Source organism: Catharus ustulatus, chromosome Z, assembly GCF_009819885.2.
Source record: "Catharus ustulatus isolate bCatUst1 chromosome Z, bCatUst1.pri.v2, whole genome shotgun sequence".
Classification (NCBI taxonomy): domain Eukaryota; kingdom Metazoa; phylum Chordata; class Aves; order Passeriformes; family Turdidae; genus Catharus; species Catharus ustulatus.
This window is the reverse complement of record NC_046262.2, coordinates 47,387,285-47,407,470: the sequence shown is the minus strand read 5'-3', so window position 1 is coordinate 47,407,470 and position 20,186 is coordinate 47,387,285. Positions and strand designations below refer to the sequence as shown.

The following is a 20,186-nucleotide window of genomic DNA, read 5'->3' as shown; positions in this document are numbered from 1 at the left end:
AAAACTACCAAGTGCCCATTTACCTGCTGTAAATACCTGTTGAACGCCTGTTGTTTCCCAGCTGAGAGTTGATGCTGAAAGTGATGTGTCCCCCGTGCAACCTTTGTCAGAAAGCCACATCATTACAGTAATTTCACGACTATAAGGCGCACCCTTTTGACTAAAATTTTTCCCTGAACCCAGAAGTGTGCCTTATAGTCCGGTGCGCCTTATCTGATGTACAAAGTTGCAACATTTGCCACGCCGGAAGTGTGAGCCATGAGCCATGGGGGGAGCCAGAAGTGCTGCGGCAGCCGGCTGGAGGTGGGCCAGGGGGCCCGCGGCGCCGCCCCCGTCGGGTCCAGGCGGGCCCAGGGGCCCATGGCTGCCAGGTGAAGGTGGGCCCAGGGACCCGTGGCGCCACCCCTGCTGCTTGTAGGTGGGCCCGGGGGCCCATGGCTGCCGGGTTGAGGCGGGGCCTCGGCCAGCAACCACACAGGGGGAGCTGGGGGCGGAGCCTCGCTGCAAAAAAAAAGTGCACCTTATAGTCCGGTGTGCCTTATATGATCTACAAAGTTGCAAATTTTGCCAACTGCCGGGGGGTGCACCTTATAGCCTGGTGCGCCTTATGGTCGTGAAATTACTGTACTTAATCTTCTAAGTAACCTCCAGTCCTCCACACCATTACTTAATCCTCCAGTAACCAAGGTTACTGGCCTATTTTTGGGGTCTGTGGAGCAGTCCATAGAACACCAGAGAATTCTCCTGGAAGAGAATCCTCTGTGACATTGTGGCTTTGTTAACCTATGAGCAGTGCCATTGGGAAAAATAGTGTGGTCCTGGTAATGTCCACTCTCACAGTTACAAAAACAGGGCTGATTCCTGTGGTTGTGAGCAACTGCTGAGATCAGGGGCATTATCTTGCAGAGATAATGGTAATTTAGGTGGAATTTTTTTAGGTAATTGTGCATTATCACAGAACTTGCCAGGGTAGCAGCACTCAGTTGTTACATGTGTTAAGTTTATGCAGCCAGGAAAGGGTCTGTAACTTCCACTGTTCCCTTGCAAGTTACTCCTTTCCCTGAAATTCTGAAGCACACATTAGAGTAACTGTCTGTTCTATTCTTTCTTCCTCTCTATCCAGAGTTGGACTTCTAACTTTAAGGAAATTTAACAAGATTTAATATAAAACAGGTATGAAGACACAAAGTGCCGCAAGAAAATTGGACATTTGGAAGTTTGTTACAGTCATATTTCTGATTTGAAATCTTAAGCAAGATTCTGGAATCCAGTGAAGATACATGGGCAATGGAGGACCTCTGCTTTTAAGCTCAGTACAAACCTGTATTTGTTTTCTTCATTTACATTACTTAATAGAGCGTATTTTTCCTCACAGATTTACTGCAGCCACACTACCAATTACTTTATGTCTACAGGGACATGTTGAAATTAATCCTGAACCATCTTCAGCCATGCTCAACATAATAAAAATCAAATCCTCAAAATTCATGTTCACTTTTAATGTGTCTTTCCTGTTCTACAGACTTGTACAGCGCAAGTAGTTTCATAGTGTTAGTAAATGACTCAGACTTTCTTAATTGAAGGCTCTAATTTTATCTTTTCATATAATTTCCCTTTTATGGTAAGATGTAGTACATTTCATATAGTCTGAAATTCATTAAAAAGCAGTATATATTCTTCTAAGTCTATTAGTTTTTCATTTCTCTTTTATTCCTTTTGTTAAGATTTCTAATTAAGCCATTTTGCTAGAAAATCCCAGCTGCTTAGCTATGAGTTTGAAATGGAAGAAGAATGAAGAAATTAAAATATATCTGGCCTATATGCACTTTCACTGAAAGTAAGACCAGTAAACATTTTGTTAACCAAAACATGATAGACCATAGATTGAGTGAGTAGTGGGCATTGTAATTAAGAGAAACTTAGATTGATTAGAGCTGTGAGGATGCATTTACTCTAGCTTTAACAACTGCCATCTAAACAGAGAATGTGGCCAATTCAGTTACAATTCTGAGAGTACTTTTCTAAAACTTTGTTTCCACACAGAGTTACAGCAGTGGAAAGTCATGGTGTAATACAATTTCAACCAAATTTCATTCTGCTGAAGGATTATAGAGTACTCTCTAGTCAGACAAGAATAATTAAAAAGTTCAAATCACTTCAGAGGCTTCACCACAGCAAATACTTTCTCATCTGTAGGACAATGTCAGAAGAGGAAGAGTTTGCATAGGCTTCTTCCAACTAGTGCTGAAAGTGTTTGAAGTACTTCCAGTAGGTATGGCAAGATCATACAAACTAAAGGAGTTTGAAATGAAAAGCTATTATTACATGGGAGAAAATACGTTGAAGGGGTCTGGCGGTGCTCATATTTAATTAGGAGTCATTTCCATTCAGTTTTAACTAAAGCCAACCTACACCAGACTCAGCTTCAGCAGTTTTGTAACCACTTAGAGATTCTGGGTTTATTTATGTTGTTTTAGGGAACTCCAGTTTAGTTGTATGTTTCCATTTTATGGGCTGTTAACTGAGCTCTGGCTTTGCACTTTTCCTGGTTACACCAGTTGCTGCAGCCTAAAAGCTTAATTCTTTCCATTTCAGTTTAGTACTTGGTACAAATGCAATTTAATATTATTGTGCTAGACTTTGCTTTCCATTTGTTGAAACTGGATGATTGACTGAAGTGCACTGTAGCCATATCCTCACTGCAGTTAAAAAGTATCTTGAAATTTAAAGAAAAAGGGAAAAAAATCTTAAACCTAGAGCATAGAAATTTATGTGTCAGATGCAAAAAGGTGAGAGTGCAATATGAATCTCTTTAAAAATACAATAAAAAGGCACACTATTTAAGTACCTACACACTGTACAGAAAGCCTGAAATTTTTCTTAACCTTGTAATGATTGTATAAATTAAAAAGGTTGTATAATTCAGGTATGCATATATCTATTTTGGCTTTCTTAAATTTAGTTTAATTTAGTTTCTTAAATTACCATTTGTCTGAAGTTCCTTTATGATTTCCAAGATGTGTTTGCTTTGGCCTTAAGTTAGAAAAAAGAATTTCAATCTCATGTGAGAGAAGTAAAAAAAAAAAACTTTTTTAATCTGGTATTTTTTACATACCTGTAACTTAATGCTTGGAAACATGATTTGGAAAAAAATCTGCTTTGTACTTCATGTATTAAGACACAAGCTGAAAAATTCTGCTTCTTACAAAGTAAGTAAGAGCTGTTGAGCATTACTAATGTCCAGTAATTTCATGACTATAAGGCACATTTTTTGCCTAAAATTTTGACCCAAACCTGGAAATGTGCCTTGTAGTCCGATGCGCCTTATATATGGACAAAGTTCAGGAATTTGCCAACCCAGAAGTGTGAGCCGCGAGCCGCAGGGGGAGCCAGCAGGACCACGACTGCTGGGTGCGGGGGAGACTGCTGGGTGCGGGGGAGCCCGCGGTGCCACAGCTGCCAGGTAAAGGTGGACCCGGGGGTCCGTGGCTGCCAGGTGCAGGCAAACCAGGGACCCACAGCGCCACGGCTGCCGGGTGGAGATGGGGCCTCGGTCTGTAACTGCACGGGGGGAGCCGGTGGCAGATCCTTGCTGCACCTTATTGTCCAGTGCGCCTTATATATTGGCAAAAGTTTGGAAATTTGCCAACACCCAGAAGTGCACCTTATAATCCAGTGTGCCTTTTAGTTGTGAAATTACTGTACTTCCTGCTTCCCTGTGTGAGAAGACGGTTTGAACCAAACCCTTGTTTGATACTGTATTACTGATTTTTGTTCCTAAATATCAGATCTTTATTATTTAATCAATTATTTTCATTTTGTTTTAAGTAAAGTTATATGAACTAATGATTTTTTGCTTGCTGGGCACTGAAAATTGATCACACACCTAACCTGATCTGTCACTTCTACCACTTTCATTATCTTTTGAATGGATTTTGCTAATGAGCTAAGTGATTTCCTCTTTGGGTTCAAAGAGCAAAGCTGAATTCTTTTGCTTTCCATATCAAGTCTACAGACCTCACTACATTCTCTAGTTCTGTTTTCTGTGTCAACCAGACCCTGATCACTATACTCTACAAACAAACTCACTGTCTGTGCACAGTGGCTCCACAGTCAGGTTTTGCAAAGTGCAGCTGCAGCGAAGGACACTGAAGCTAAAGAACAGTGCCCAGTCTCTCGATTTCTTATTAGGGGTGATGTAACCTCCTTAATGTAAAAATATGTACATACTAGACAGCAAAACCTGATTTGTACAGCAACATCCTGATTGGTTCTCCTGATAAAAATACATGTCTAGATTTCCCATATTGAGCAGTATTAATAAATATAAACACCTCAGTTTACATAAATGTTTAAATTGCAGTGAAACTTGCTAATTGTGATTGAAAAAAAGATCCAGGCTCTTCACAAAAATCTGTTAAACAATCCTTCAGTAATTTACTTTCATTTCACTAGATAAATGTGTCTTTGCCTACTTGAGTGATATTCTCATGATCCAAAGTTGTAGTGAATGCAAAGCAGGATGTGTAATGAAGTGTAACCAATAACTACATTTGCAGACTTGGAGCCAAGTCCAGACATGATCTGAAGTCAATCAAATTGTTTCTACTACTCTTACAAAATAGCTCTTTTTCCTTTAGGTGTATAATGCTTTATATAAATACAGTAATTTCACGACCATAAGGTGCACCGGACTATAAGGCGCACCTCCTGGGAGTCAGCAAAATTCGCAACTTTGTAGATCATATAAGGCGCACCGGACTATAAGGCGCACTTTTTTTTGCAGCGAGGCTCAGCCCCCAGCTCCCCCAACACGGTTGCTGGCCGAGGCCCCGCCTCAACCTGGCAGCCATGGGCTCCTGGGCCTGCCTGGACCTGGGAGGGATGGTACCTTGGGCCCCTGGGCCTACCGCCACCCGGCAGCCATGGGCCCCCTGGCCCACCTCCACCCGGCTGCAGCGGCACTGCCGACTCCTGCCACGGCTCACACTTCTGGGGTGGCAAATGTCGCAACTTTGTACGTCATATAAGGCACACCGGACTATAAGGCGCACTTCTGGGTTTGGGGAAAAAATTTTAATCAAAAGGGTGTGCCTTATAGTCGTGAAATTACCGTACCTTTCTGTTTAGCCTAGGGAATGAAGAAGGAAATAGAAAAGAGACATAAGAGCCATGACTTGCTTAGGTTTTTGGTTAATCAATTTCCTGCTCCCCAATGCTTGGAGATGCCTCTTTCCCTAAAACAAGATAAAACCACTTTTTCTACTAATTTGATTTCCAAGCTGTCTAAAAATTACTTAAGAAGGCTACTTAGTTCTTAGCTTTAAAGGCAGAAACAGACATAATTTGTAGACAAGACAAGTCACTGCATTCTCAATTATCTTAATATTATTGACATATGCAGTAATATTAATATTATTGATGTATGCAACCATTTGACACAGTTGTAATGCTGCAGACACTTAAGTGTGTTGAATTCTCCACTAGAACTCAAGGGTGATTCTAATGGGATTCTGAAGGAGGATTTGGCTGGTTTTTATCAAGCATCAAAAATCTGAATTAAAAGTTTGACATGATCTGCTCGCCCATCGTCAGGACCACGCACACACACATCTCCTTCCCATGATGTAATGTGCAGTACTGCTTCACCCCAGTTCTAGAAAAAAACATTTTTTTCTGCTGCACTTTTCTTATGTGCATGTTAATATTTGTGTTCTCATCCAGAGGCCTTTTGAGAAAGACAATAGACCATGGCCGATACGAATTCTGAGTTCTAAGGAATCATGTCAAGATGCTAGAGTAAGCACAGCACCAAGTGCTGGAGAGCCAAGAGAGTTACTTAAGGAAAAACAATAACATGGACATCATAATTCATTGATTTTAGAGGCCATGTTGAAGTATTTTCAAATTCCTCAATATGAAAGACTATAAACATTCTTAATGGTGAGTATTTAAAACTTGAACATAATCCTGACCACTAGAAAATTCCAGGGAGATAGAAGCAAACTAGAGTGTCCACACATAGGAAGCAGAAGCAGCATACCAGCAGTAGAGCTGCAGAAATTTGATATGATGGAATTTTCCAGTAAAGCCCTGGATGTCTCATTAAATTGATGTTGCTGTTTGTGAAAAGGACCCATTTTCAGAAACAGCATATTTATTTTCATACTATATATAATTTAATGTTGCATGATGTTCAAATATAATTACAGTGTAAGGTATGCCTCGCATCTCAGAAAAAGGTCTATTTTGGCAAATCTTTTAAATCCCAACAACTGCATAAAAATAGCTTTATCGGAATTTACAATTGCAGCTGACAAGATCAGTGGCTGCAGTAGCAAACTTGTGAAATTGTAAATGATGATGCCATTTCCTATTAATAAAGATATGTTCATATGAAGTGGTTTTTAGAAAGCAAAATTATGGACCTAGGAAGGAGGAATAAAGAGAACAGCAAATGGTGATTTTGCTTAGGCTCGCTTATATTAGTTTCATCCTCTGAGGAAGAATCTCTGTTCTTTTCCCAGTTCTTACTGGCCCTTGCTGTGCTTGTGGGATAAATCAGTCATCCCATATGTCTTTCAGCACACAGCAACTGTGAGTAACAAATTTGTGGATTTGGGGATTTTGTGGCTTTTTTTTGGTTGAGGGAGAGGTTAAGTGGAAATGTGGGTAAGATATTCTTCTGTTTTCACTAAATTATTGATTTATAGCAGGAAAAAAAATACTATGTAATAGTACTGCAAAACCAGCACTATGAGTTCACTTTATACAGGCTTTCTGTGTAAACGCTAGAGAACCTGTTGCAATACAAGCAATCAGCATTTGGCTGATCTGCTGCAAAATAATTCATAAGTGAAATGAGAAAAGGGTGTAATTAAAAAAAAAGACAAAAAATACCCCCAAACTTTCTGATTCCCTTTTACTAGTATATAAATCTGAAAGACTGTCACACTTTATACGTGGCTATATTCACATTTCATAGATGACACTCTTACTTGTGAGGTTATTTTACCAGTTCAGTGAAACCTCTTCATACTAATGTAAAAATCAATTGTAAGAGTCAAAACTGCTGTTTCTAATGTCGTTTTACTATGGGATGGCATTTTTCTACAATTGTGTATTACTGCTCTTGCAAGACCTTTTCCTGCTAATTTTTAAATGGATGTGGTTTTGCCCTCCTACATACTCTGATGCATATTTCCACTGCAGCAATTTTTTTTAAAGCTGAAGCTAGTTTCAAGCTAAAAACCTTCTTTAAGACATAAAAGCTCATTTAAGCTGTAGGAGTTCTCTTTTTTTTTTTTTTTTTCTTGACCACAGCTTTTTGTAAAAGATTGAAGGCTTCTACAATCATGAAAAAAATCATACAAACTTCCATTCCCTCTGTAGATACCCATGGGTCACCTTAAGCAAGCTAGTTCACACCTGGAGGTTAATAGTTGAGATAGTTGTTTATGTCTCACCATATAGAAACTTCTAAATGACTCAACAAACTTTCTATAAACGTCTAGAGGAATATCATCATGTAAGCTTGCTACCTGTTTTTTATGTGAGCAGCTGACTGCTGAAGCCAATGGATTTGAGAGCAGATGCCTCCAACAGCTCTTTTGTGAAACTCAACAATATGAAGTGTTATTTTGTACTATTTAATGTGTTTGCAACAGATATCCTTGGGCCTTTACACAGTGTAGTCTGAAATCACCTAACTTTTCTAGAATACTGGACCAAATCTCCCTGTTCCATTTTGGGAGGACACCTATGGCTGCCATACAGAATACTACAGAAAATTACCGAATATTACATGGCTCTGTGTCTTCCAGTACCAAGTTTGTTTTTATCTGCTGCCTTTACTGTGGGGTTTAACTGTTCTGCTATGCAGCATCGGTAACATGATGGGCAACACCAGTCCTTCCTGACTTAGCTTCCAATCTTTTCCTGTTACAAAACTTTAACAACTTTACATGAAAGATCTTTTTCCTTTTATCTGAGAGATCAGTATCACTGACCTGACTTGCCTGCCAATATAAATGTTATTTACCATTTTGTAAAAGATGACAGAAACCACATGAACTTGCCCCATGTGTTGCTAGACTCATTTGTGCTCTGAATCACCTAGTTTACCTCACATCTAGATTATCTGTAGTGAGATGAGGTAGGAAGTATCTACAGGCTTTCCTGTCCTCTTAATCCATGATGTTGGAAGAATCTAAAATTTGGTTCTCTTGGGTTTTCTCAGTGATCTAGTGGAAGGTGTCCCTGACCACAGCAGGGAGGTTGGAACCACATTATCATTAAGGTCCCTTTCTAAACAAACTATCCTGTGTTTCTATGATTTGAAACCTGGGGTTAAAATTCTCAAGGAAGTTTTCGTCCTTGTTGCTAGAAGACCTTTGGCCACCAGATGACTTTCCTATTCTAAGGTGACTGGTATATATGAGTGACATGAAGACCTTGGAAAACAAAATAGTTAAATTTCAAATTTTGTCCAGGACAATTAAAAGTCCTTTCAAAGTCCTGGATCACAGTTCTTCCTTCTTTCTAGTTCTCTTTTGTACACCTGCTCCATCCCCTGGAAAGCGAACACTGGTCCATGAGTGTTTACTCTCTGATTTGGGACACTTTCTTGACTTAATATACTGTCATTTACCTATATCATGCTGTTTACCTCCAAAAGGTTCTATCAGCGTTTAGATTTACTAAGAATAAACTAAAAAAAAGTTTAAAATACAGTCTGGCTTAGTACATTTCCAGTTTAGATCAGTTCAAGTCTGGCTAATGGCAATGCAGAAAGAATAGGGCTCTGTGAACTTCACTGTCTAGTCTCTTTGCCCCCAAGCCCATGCATAAAATGATATATGACTTTGATTGTAGAGATAACTTGCCCTCCCAGGAGAAAACACAGTTTTGTTTTATTTGGGCAAGAAATCATTGCAATAATTGTTACTGAGTTTGCTGTATATTCTGTGATGAGATATTTAGGAACTTGTCATGAAGAGCTTACCAGGTCTATTGCGATCCTTTAGATCATATTTCCTGAACTACTTTGTAAAGAAATTTGAAAGGAAAAGCACAGGAAGGAAATCATAATTTTAAGATAAAGTGTGTGGAAACTATTGCATCATTCTTACATCACTGCAGAAGAGGAAATCATATTTTCCTCCCTGTAAACCAGACATGAACCGAGAATGGAGACCTGCACATACTAATTGTGCTCAGGCTGATCTTGAAAATACAAGTCAGCCTCTGTCATGTATGGAAACACATATGGAATCTGAAGAAAAAAGTGTGGAAAGATTCAAGCATTGCAAATAGTTTCCATAGTCTCATCAGTCAGTGTAGAAAATAATACTTTTAAAAATAAATTAAAAAATAACAGGTTTCCTGATGAGGGGCAGTAGAAATTCAGGCTTAGAAGGAAAAACAGACTACATGCTGAATGGAATTCAAACACTCTGGAAGGCTCCCTTTTTGATTCCTTCATGAGCCTTAGACTGTTCTCCTTTTCAAAGGAGTTTTGTCTGAGTGTATTTCACCACAAGTTCGTCTTTGTCATCATTAGCTGTGCGTTATCCTCTCCTTCCTTCCTTGTCCTACAACAATTTCATTACATCATTTTTGAATTTAAAGATGTTCTGTTTGAATACTTGGCATTTTATACTGACTAATTTCTAGTTGTCCCTCTTTCTGATGTAACTGCTCACTGTTATCAGAAATGTTATTGCTAGGGAAAGGTTTCAGGTACATGCTGTTTCTACGTTGAAAGACTGGGAAAAGAAAGCAGCAGAGAGATTTCCCAGCTACCTGATTTTTTCATTGTAAAACTCAGAAGGAAATCCCCCCACTAAAGAGCACCAAGTAATCTTTAATGAATCCATTAGAATGAATTCCTTTTGCGATGTGGAGATGTAGGTGCTGTTTGTCACTTGGTTAGGACTTGACTGTGTCATCCTTAGCCATATTTTTAACTTTTCTTTGCAAAAACGTCTGGCAAAATCTAAAAAGCAAGTATGAACTGTGAGATGAACTCTACAGAAAATAAGCTGTTGTAGCATGTCTCAGTTTATCTATAGGTATGTTTGAATGCATTATACTCTGCCTGGAGCTTTTTGCTGCTGCATCAGCCCCTTTTTAGCATCATTCCACTGACACAATCCTAAGTGTTTCTTCAAAGTAGAAGAACCAAGCTTTGAAATGATTATGAAAGCAAAAGAGAATTGAGATCCTTATCAATTTAATATCTGATACGTCCTCACTAAGAGGACTTCATATTAAACAAATTTTTTTTCTCAACAATCGCATGCAGTGCTACCAGCTGGGGACGGTGTGGCTGGACAGTACCCAGGCAGAAAGGGACCTGGGGGTACTGGTTTTCAGCCAGCTGAAGATGAGCCAGCTGGTGGCCAAGAAGGCCAGTGGGATGCTGGTCTGTATCAGGAATAGTGGGGCCAGCAGGAACAGGGAGGTCATTCTTCCCCTGTACTCAGCACTGGTGAGGCTGCACCTCGAGTGCTGTGTCCAGTTTTGTGTCCCTCAGTTTAGGAAGGACATTCAGATGCTTGAGCACGTCCAGAGGAGGGGAACAGAGCTGGTGGGAGGTTTGGAACACAAGCCCTATTAGGAATGCCTGAGGGACCTGGATTTGCTCAGCTCAGAGAAAATGAAATTAGGGGTGACCTTATCACTCTCTATAACTCCCTAAAAGGTGGCTGTGGTCAGAAGGAGGTCGGTCTCATTCATCAGACAGCAAACTAACAACGAAAGGATGCTGTCAGAACCTATAGATAGGGAAAATCAGGTTGGATATTAGGAAAAGTATTTCCCAGAAAGAGTGATAAAGAACTGGAATGGTCTGCTCACGGACGTGATGGAGTCATACTGCCTCAATGTGTTAAGAAAAAGACTCTGTGTGGCATTCAGTACCATGGTTGAGTTGAGGTGTAAGGGCATGCGTTGGGCTCAATGATCAAAAACATCTCTTCCAAACCAGTCATTCTGTGAATTCTTTGAAAACCTTACAAAGGGAAGACCTGTTAAAATCATGCCTCAGGACTACTGTTTCAGCTGAGGAGAAAAAGACTAGAGGAAGGTGACTCAGCTGAATAAGAGACAGAAAAACAAAAACGTCATATATGTTGCATGCACACATCATAGTCTATGGTGATTGTTTGAATGATATTTGTTATGATCGAAAAGTATGTCGCTGATGAAGGCCTGACTGCTTGCAAAAGCCTGGATTTTACAATCAAGCAGCTCTCCTTGGCCCCTGCCTGGGGACTCTGCGCCGCTACGGACTCACACCTCACATCCACCAGATGAGGATCTGTCTGCGCTGAGTCAGCAGCAAAGCAAGCTAAGCCTGGCACCACTCTTCCATGGGTGAACAGAGTGGATTTGCAGAAGAGTTGCATGCACTTGTTCCCTCCCCGCACCTGGTAGTTTCTTTCCGCTCTCAGGCTGGCTCCTGGGTCCAACTGAGAACTCGATAAGAGAAGAGAGTGAGTACCTGTCATTTCTACTGGCATTTGGCTGGCCAAATGTCTGCAGGCAATCTTACAGGGAGCACGGAGCCTGGGCAAACGACTGGCAGACTGGGGTTTTGGACTTTTGCAAAGGGGCCTTCTTTGGGCTCACCATCTGCAGGGCACTGCAGAGCCATGGACCTCAGGCTGCTGCCAGAGCTCCAAGACAACAAAACTGTGGCAGCCCAAGAATCACCGGCCAGCTCTTCTGGATGTTCTGAGAATTTAGGTTGCCAGAGAAAGAGCAAGCAGGACGAGAGCAGCTTTGCATCAAGAGATAAGCGGCGCCTCCCTGACACAAAGGGAGGTCAGGCTCCAAAGGGAGTGAAAGCACAGGTGAACATTCACCCGTGTGCTCAAGAAGCAACTGCACACTGCAATACTGCTGGAAGTGTATTTCCGTTGCTTCTTCTGTCCCGTGAACGTCATGGAAGGAGTTTGGCTTTTCAGAACCAACTGAGATGCCAGAAGGTAGAAGCGCTCTTGCTTTTCCTTAAAGCCTTGGCCACCAGAAGTCATGTCTGCTTGCGTTTCTTGGGCCCTGGCTGGGTTGATGCATTTTCTGAGCTTGCCTGGGATGCCTCGAGCACTGGCTTATGGCCCATGAGGATTTTTTGCAGTGCTTTATGGTGCTTTTAGGAGAAATTCCCAGGTTTTTCCTTTGCATCAGCTCGAGAGGACATTCGGTTGCTGGGCACAAGTACAGCAACCAAGCCAGAGCAGCTGTCATTGTGAGGTCAATGCAGAGCTGCCACATCACAGTGCTGTCAGCGCAGCGTCGTCCTAGTGCGTGCAAGGCCTGGCTGCCCAGAGCAGCTCTTGCGCTCGCTCGCTGCGGGAGGATCCTTGTGTTCAAGGAGCTTTCAGCAGCCAGCCCGCACCCCGAGAGGAGTCTTGCTTCTTCTCCTGGGTGGCATTCAGTGTGCAAAGGTGCACAGCACTGCTAAGATGATCGAGCAAGTCTGTGCTGCGGTTTGCACCGTGTTTTCCGTTGCCTATAGCGGCTACTACCTGACGCACCTGACGCGTAAGTAAAGCTTTATCCTGGGGGTCACGTCACCTGGCCTGTGCTTTCTCCCTAGTGAGCCAGTTTGCTTGGGCGCAAAATGACCATTCAGATGCCACCGCTCTAGTCAATCTCCTGCCAACAGCGTCAGCTCCCAAGGGGGTGTCTGTACCGGGTGGCAGCTGCAGAGGATTTGCAATATCCCCCTCAGTGATTGCTTTCACTCCACGCTGCAGCGTGTGGCAGTGGAATCTGTCATTCCCTCAGCTTGCTGCTTCAAGCAAGAGCACCTGCAAATTGCAGACTCTAAGGAGAGATCCTCTGAAGTACTTCTAAAAGCTCTGTGGTTCTCTCTGGGAATGAGCGAAGGCGTCTTCTGCTGCACATGCTGCCGTTTAGAGGCCTTGGCTGTCTGACTTGACCCTTGATGCTGTGCCAAGCTAGCAATGCCCTTGGCCATGCAGCACAAAGTCCAAAGAAGTCAGGGTTTGCTGCTGAAGTCAGGAGCTGTTCCCAGGCTGCTTTAGCAGAGAGCTGCCCCAGAGAAGAGGGCCCATGGGGGAAGCTTTGCTGGGCTATCATCTTCAGCAAATTGATGGGAATCAAGGCATGAAAGTTCTCCAGAAATCTCAAAAATGCAGGGAAGAGAAGAGGAAAACACTGCGTGAACAGCTGGGCAGAAGTGAAGCTCTGACTGTTAAGGAAAAGCTGGCATTTCCATGACAAAAGATGCCCAAGTGTAGACAGAGCCTAGGCTAGCATCCTTGTTGTTCCCTTGCTGGCCGTGGGAAAGAATGGTTGCTCCTGGAGGTGTGTTGGGACAAGGGAAATGCTCTCTGTTGGGACTAAAATGTTCTGTGCGACTCCCCAAGACAGGCACCTTTCTAAAAGCATCTGGCACCTTTTCCTTTGCTTGCTGCAGGTCACCTGACATGTGGATGGAGACGCGCCTGTCCTTTGGTGAGTGGCAAAGGAACCTGTGACGTTGCTGGCATGTAAGAATTGTGGGGCAAGCTGTGGCCCACAGAGCAACGGCCTGGGAGGCTGAGAGAAAGCCCAGCTGGCTCTTGGCCTCCGCAGTAGAAGAGAGGGCACTGACTCTTTCCTAATTTTCCAGTGCAAAGCCTTTCAAGAAATGAAAGGCAAGCACGGCAGCCCAAAGGCACAGCAAGATGGGCTCCCAGCTAATTCGCCCATCTGCATAGGATTTTCATGACACAGAATGCCGCTTGTATCAAAGTCTATGATTTCCCCCACTTCTGGCTGCACAGGCAGCTCAACAGAAACCAACTCCTAAAGAATTGGCTGTTCCCAGTCTCTCTCACTGCTGTCTGTCTGCAGGGCTCAACAGCAGGCTCAGCACCTCCTCTGGCTCCCTCTCTTGTTGAGGAAGAGGCTGAAGAGGAGCAAAAGAACACCAAGCCTCCGGCTGCTGTCCCTCCACGACCAGAAGATGCAAAGCCTGTGAGTGGCACCTGGGCTTGGCACTGCCTTTGGTGCAGAGCCAAGCTTCAGGCTGTGGATGACCCAGTCTTTGGTGCTCGCCGCTGAAGATACTGGGGGCTGTGCGCCTAGTGCTGCTTCAGCCAAGCCAGGGACCCCTGGCTGATGGCTTCTGACCTTTGACATTGCAGCATCACTTTGCTGGGATGCTGAGAGGGCCCGAGAATGTCTGTTGGCATCAGACAACAGGCAGCATGAAAGTAGTCCCAGTGTCGAAGTGAGCCCCTTGCTGGCCAGTGGCTGTGCAGGCTGCCAGTGCTCAGTGCACAGACAGGTGCAAAGGCACCCAGCCTTGCAGGACACTTAGGAGAGCCTGGCCCCTGGAAGGAACCCACCCCTCTCCACGGCCCAATTACCTTTAGGCACAACGTAGACTCTGCTTCACTTCCACAAGGTCACAGCAGAGTTTAGTGAGGAGAATCCTAGGCAGCTGCATATTGGAAAGGGCCGTGCTTCTCCATAGGGCTGGAATGCAGTTCTTAAGGGTCGCTCCTTACAACCTGCAATACAGAGGGGAAATGAGTGAAACAGATGAGAAAAGGCATGTGCTCTGGCCCTCTGCTCAGACACCTGCATGCCAGCTGCAGGGTGATTTCATTGCCCAGGAGAGGCCAGAAGTGGGTGAGCAACAAGGCTCTGGGGCCCTCCTCTGATCTCCTTCTGGATCTTTGCAAGGGCCTCGATAGCTTGTTGCAGTGGTCTTGCAGAAAAACTGATACAATGGAGCAGGGAACTGGCCGGGAGTTCCTGCATCAAAGTAGCCGTGGGATTTTCCCCATCGCCTTGGAGCAGCGGACATCCAAAAGCCCCCAGCAGAAGAGGCCTGGCACTGGCTGACAGCAGCTCCCTGAGGCCTTGCCTTTGCCATGTGCTCTGCGGGCCATCTGTGCCAGCCTCCCTTCTGACGGGCAATCCTTTCCTCTCGCAGCTCGACACACGTGCTGCACTTCAGCGTGCTGCTGGACTGGCAGCGCCTGCGGCAGCCGGCGCTCCACCAGATGCATGCATTTGCTCCAGCAGCCCAGGCCAGCAGCCCCAGATGAGAGAGGAGCAGAGCCTGAAGAGCCTGAGTACGTCTGCTGCTCTATTTCTTTGTCTGCCAGGGCACTGTGTTGCCCGCACTGTGTCTCGGTGTTGGCCGTGGCAGCAGTTCCTCCTGGCTTTAGTGTCTCAGAGGCCTTGGGCCTCCCTGCAGAACCTGTGGCTGTGCTCTGAGGCAGCGAGAGAGCGCTCGGGCTGCTCCTGCTGCCCCTGAGGGCAACTGGCACTGCCTTGGCTCTGCCTTCTGTGCCAAAGACAAAAGCAGGGATGATTGTTTGTGCTTGAGCAGAAGGCCGGCACCTAGTGAGTGAGAGGGCACCAGGCAGCTCTCTGGTCCCGGCTGTTTTCTGGCTGTGGTTTCTACTCCTCCTCTGGCTTGGACACTTTGTGCTCCAAAGTGGCCCTGACAGTGAGGGTTGATGTGACCGCAGAAGCTGCAAAGGCCTTCTCTTGACTCGGAGGGCCCATTCTTAAAGGCCCATCACTTTGGTCTAGCACATGAGATGCTGTGCTAGAAAGAAAGAAAGAAAGAAAGAAAGAAAGAAAGAAAGAAAGAAAGAAAGAAAGAAAGAAAGAAAGAAAGAAAGAAAGAAAGAAAGAAAGAAAGAAAGAAAGAAGAAAGAAAGAAAGAAAGAAAGAAAGAAAGAAAGAAAGAAAGAAAGAAAGAAAGAAAGAAAGAAAGAAAGAAAGAAAGAAAGAAAGAAAGAAAGAAAGAAAGAAAAGAGAGTCCTTCTTGCAAAGGCCACCTGCTGAAAGGTGGAGGAGCTTGCCCTCCCACTTGCTGTTCTCAGCAGCTGGAAGCCAAGTGACTGCAAAGGGCCCAGAACTGGTGACAGTGGGGCTGCATTTGGGATCATCTGTGGAGTGGCCTCTGTCTTTGAAAGTGAGTGCCTTGCTGGGCTTTTGTCTTTCAGGGAGCATTGTGAGTCTGGGTCAGCCAATGGAGAAATACACGGCATTTGAAGAACTTGGACGAGGGTAAGCGTGATGCCTGCTCCTTCTCCAACACCATGGGCTGGGTCTTTGGCTGATGCAATATCAAGTGTCAGGCAAGCTCCAAACACAGTCAGGCTCTACCTTTGCCTCCTGCCACCTCTCTCAGGACTACCAAGTCAGAGGAGTTGTGAAGGCATCATCAAAGACAACATGGTGCTGGCAAATGTCCTGCTTGTGGCAAGGAGCAGGACTGAAAGATCTCCTGCCTCTGCAGCTTGAAGCTGTTAAAAGAGCACCTCGGTACCCAAGAACTGTCCGAGTCTCAGCCCCAGTGTTTTGAATATAGTTTTCCTCCGCTTCTTGACGTGCACATGCATGCACATACCCACACACAAAGAGAGTTCCCCTGAGGTTTGCAACTGACCTAACTGGGTGTGTGCCTTGGAGATTTGCAGCAGCCCTTGGTCTTCATGCTGGAGCTCAGTTTTCTCTTGCACACCCTGGCCCGCCTGGCAGAGGCTGGTGGGCCGATGAGCCACTGGCTGACGAGAACGCTGCAGCCAGGCATTTCCTGAAGAGTCCAGGCAGCCTGGGCACATCTCCTGCCTGGGCTTGCTTTCACTGCCAGGGACTAAAGGGCTTTCTCTGCTGCCGTTTTCTGTCCAGGGGATTTGGAGCTGTTTACAAAGCCCTGGACGTCAGTACGGGACAACAGGTAAAGTACCAACACCCCCAGCAGATTTGGCAGCTCTGAGGCGCTTTCCCCACTGCCAAGAGCTCAACCTGGAGCTTTGACTGGCTGCTTCACGGCTGGAGCAGAGGCTGCTGCTGTGAAGCACAGCCTTGGCTCAGAGTGCAGAATGCACTTGGGAGGGGCTGCGGTGCTTCTCCTTAGCTCTGCCGTCTAGTAACAGGGCTCTTTGGCACAGCAGGCCACAGCATTGCACAAGCACTCGCTCTGTGCTCCCTGAGATGTTGGGCACAGAGCAACTTCTCAAGTGAGAAGTGGTCTTCAATGTCCTTTTAGGTGACCATCAAGAAAATGATCCTTCAGGAGGACATGTCTGAGGAGCTGGCTCTCAATGAAATCCTGGCCATGAGGGACAACAGGAATGCCAATATTGTTACCTACTTGGACAGGTTGGGCTGGTGTCATGTCACTGTTCCTTTGATAGTGCAAGCCAGAAGGGACCAAGCCCTTTGGTCAGCGGCAGAAAGGGGAACTGTTGCTGATATCTCGAGTTGTCTCCAGGGCATGGGAGGAGGTGACACTTGGTGTGCAAGGATCTCTTCTGGCATCTGCAGCTCGGACAGCAGTTGCAAAAGCCTAGCTCAGACCCTGGGGTGAGTAAGTTGTACCCATTCCTCTCTCACCATGCTCTGCTTTTCTTCTTCCAGCTACCTGGTGGATGGGGAAGTCTGGCTGGCGATGGAGTTCATGGACGGCGGCACCTTGTCAGATGTGCTCAGGGCAGTGTACCTGGAGGAAGGCCAGATCGGCGCTGTCTCTCGGGAGGTGAGGGATCCTGGTTGTGCTTCCCCTGGCCTGCCCAACACAGTCCTTGTCAACTGGTGGGTAGGAAGAGCAGAGCTTTCTTGCTCATGCCTTTCTTTTGGAGCTGCTGTCACAGCATGGAGAAGAAGAAAGAGCATGTGAAATGAACTGCCTGCCGCTGTCCCTGCACTCTGTTCTTGCATGCTTCCGTGCTGTCTGTCCACTCACTCGCTTGCTTTCCCTAGTTTTGTCTTGCCAGCTTTTCCTCTCAACCTTTGCATGCAGCCCATATGACTGTCCTGCATTCCTTGCCACTCTAAGCAGACATGCAGGTTGCAAGTTTTCAAGCTAAGGCCAAGGAAGATGGCCTCAGCCTCCAAGGAGAGCATTTCAGCACAAATGGCATTGGCTTCTTGAAGGCGTCTAATGTGCTGCTTCCTCCTCTGCTGCCACAAGGCTGTCAAGAAAATCTTTGCCATGACGCCTCCCAGCCAAAATTCATGTGCTTCTTACAGAAAGCAGGAAGGGCTTTAGGAAACGCGGATGCCTTTCAAAGAGACAGAATGCTTGTAAGAGGGTGGAAGCAGCATGCTCGTTCCCTTCCTCTGTTCTCAGCACGATGCTGCACCAGGCCTCTCAACTCCATGAGAAAGCTGTTTATCTGATCGAGCCCTTTCCTTTGCTGTGGCATGGAATCAGGTCCTGAACTTTGACCCTTGCCTCCATCCTTTCTCTCTCAGTGCCTGCAAGGATTGCATTTCCTTCATGCCCGCCAAGTCATCCACAGAGACCTCAAAAGCGGCAACATTCTTGTGGGCATGGACGGCTCTGTGAAATTGGGTGGGTATCCCTGAGCAGGTGCAGCGTTCCCAGCATGTGCTCTGGGGCTGTTTTCGAGTGCCTGCCAGTTGCCTGGAAGTGCTGCTGGGCCAGTGCGTGAAAGGGGAGAGTGTTTTGGAAGTGGCCGGTGCCTTATTTGGCTGGCTCCAGCTTTGTGGGAGCAGAGCACGGCTGCTTTGCCAGTGGGTTGCACAGTGGCCTTGTCAGGCTTGGGGTGGGCAATGCTTTTGCCAGGTTTGGCAGGTTTGGCAGGGAGAGCTGGCTTTGACAGGGTCTGTTTTTCTCCTCAGCTGACTTTGGCCTCTGTGCTCAGCTCAGCCCTGAGCACAGCAAGCGCAGCTCCAGGGTGGGCACTCCCAGCTGGATGGCGCCAGAAGTGGTGAGAGGCGAAGCCTATGGCCCCAAAGTGGACATCTGGTCGCTGGGGATCGTGGGGCTGGAAATGGTTGAAGGGGAAGCTCCTTACCAGAGGGAAGCCCGTCTGAGGGTAAGGTGCATCTTGAAAAGGGGGCTCAGTGTGGAGAGAGCTGTTGTGGCTAGGAGAGTGGCAGCTAGAGTGTCCTCTTCCATTTGCTGTAGGTGTTGGAACTGATTGAAAGGAACGGGCCCCCAAAGCTGCAGAACCCCAGGCAGCACTCGCCTCTCCTGCGCGACTTCCTCCGGTGCTGCCTGCAGGCAGATGAGGAGAGGCGCTGGTCTGCCCAGGAACTCCTTCAGGTAAGGAAAAGCAAAACGGCACAAAGGCCCGTGAGCTGAGGGCACCCGCATGAAGGCAGGGAGAGAAGGGTGGGCCACGTGGGCCTGCAGCACACCGGTGTGGCACAGGAAGGCAGAGGGGCAGATGGTGGCCTTGGTCCTCTTTGTGCATCATCCTGGGAGGCAGAGGAATCCTGCTTGAACCTGTGAGCACGTGGACCTGGAAAGTAAGGGCTCCTTTCTTTCTGGTGTTTCCTCTGGGCAGCATCCCTTTGTGACCGCAGGCGATCCTGCCTCCAGCCTGGTTGCTCTCATCATCTCAGCCAAGCAGGTGCAGGAAGAATGAAGAGGAGACGCTTGCGCCTGAGGAAGACTCTGTGCCCCGCCAGCCAGCTGAGACAAGTGGAAAGGGGATTCATCAAGATTCAGCCATCCCCTGAGTTTTAGAAGGAACTGTGCCCTAGATCAGAAATTTAATGTTTTTTGATTTTTTTTTTCCTCCATATGAGTCTGTTATAATAATTAGGGTAATTTTGGGAATGACTTTTACGCACTGTAATCCTCAGATAATTTTATTAATTGAATATTTTTCATCTAATAATGGAGTTTTGTTGTGTTAATGAATCTTTGAAATATCTTTTGCGTATTAAGTGGTCACATCAGAATAAGTATTTTTCTACCAGAAGAGAAGCTGTGATGCATTAGAACTGGATCCTTCACGTGCTATGATCTTTCAGCATAAACATGTCCCCTGGATGATAGAATGTTTTAGATGTATCAGTAGCTAGAAATGCTTTGTTTCAATTGTTTGTTTCAGCCAGTGTGGCAAGAAAATTTTAAAATACCTTGAGTGATGGAAGACTTCCGTTCTTGCCTTGCTGCGGCTAGGCTGGACAGTCCCTTTCAGAGGCTCAAAGAACATGCTCGGGGGAGCCGCTCTCCTTATCTGAACTGGGGAATGTCTGTGGGCATTTGAGAGTTAGTCCTGGATAATGTAGGCCAGATAATGAGCTCACATTCAGGACAACACCAGGAGGGAGATGTACAGTCCTTCCTGGTTCTCTTGTCCTGAAGATGTCAGGGTTATAAGAAGGAATAACCATTTTGTTCCTGCCCTCCTTGCAATATCTTGCCTGTGGGATGTAAT

General features: G+C 45.6%; 1 protein-coding gene across 2 annotated transcripts; it reads left to right on the top strand.

The window, feature by feature from the left end:
* Window positions 1-10,421: 10,421 nt before the first annotated feature.
* On the top strand, window positions 10,422-19,593 carry LOC117010506 (serine/threonine-protein kinase PAK 3-like). 2 transcript variants are annotated; one of them, XM_033085017.1, is made up of 8 exons: window positions 10,422-13,488; window positions 13,870-15,101; window positions 15,987-16,050; window positions 17,407-17,524; window positions 18,244-18,343; window positions 18,634-18,830; window positions 18,923-19,060; window positions 19,305-19,593. In XM_033085017.1, the coding sequence occupies exons 2-8, from the start codon at window positions 15,071-15,073 to the stop codon at window positions 19,383-19,385; spliced, it is 729 nt and encodes a 242-aa protein (XP_032940908.1). In that variant the 5' UTR covers window positions 10,422-13,488; window positions 13,870-15,070; the 3' UTR covers window positions 19,386-19,593. The 2 variants fall into 2 exon arrangements, with proteins under 2 accessions (XP_032940908.1, XP_032940907.1); XM_033085016.1 differs by lacking the exons at window positions 10,422-13,488; window positions 13,870-15,101 and having other exon boundaries at window positions 15,847-17,148.
* The last annotated feature ends 593 nt before the right edge of the window (window positions 19,594-20,186 follow it).

What these genes read in the sequence shown, in the direction of transcription:
- LOC117010506 (XM_033085016.1), top strand. Translation starts at nt 17,051, where the DNA reads ATGATCCTTCAGGAGGACATGTCTGAGGAGCTGGCTCTCAATGAAATC. An exon ending in ATTGTTACCTACTTGGACAG is followed by an intron (nt 17,149 to 17,406) that starts GTTGGGCTGGTG and finishes TTCTTCTTCCAG; the next exon opens with CTACCTGGTGGATGGGGAAG. An exon ending in TCGGCGCTGTCTCTCGGGAG is followed by an intron (nt 17,525 to 18,243) that starts GTGAGGGATCCT and finishes TTTCTCTCTCAG; the next exon opens with TGCCTGCAAGGATTGCATTT.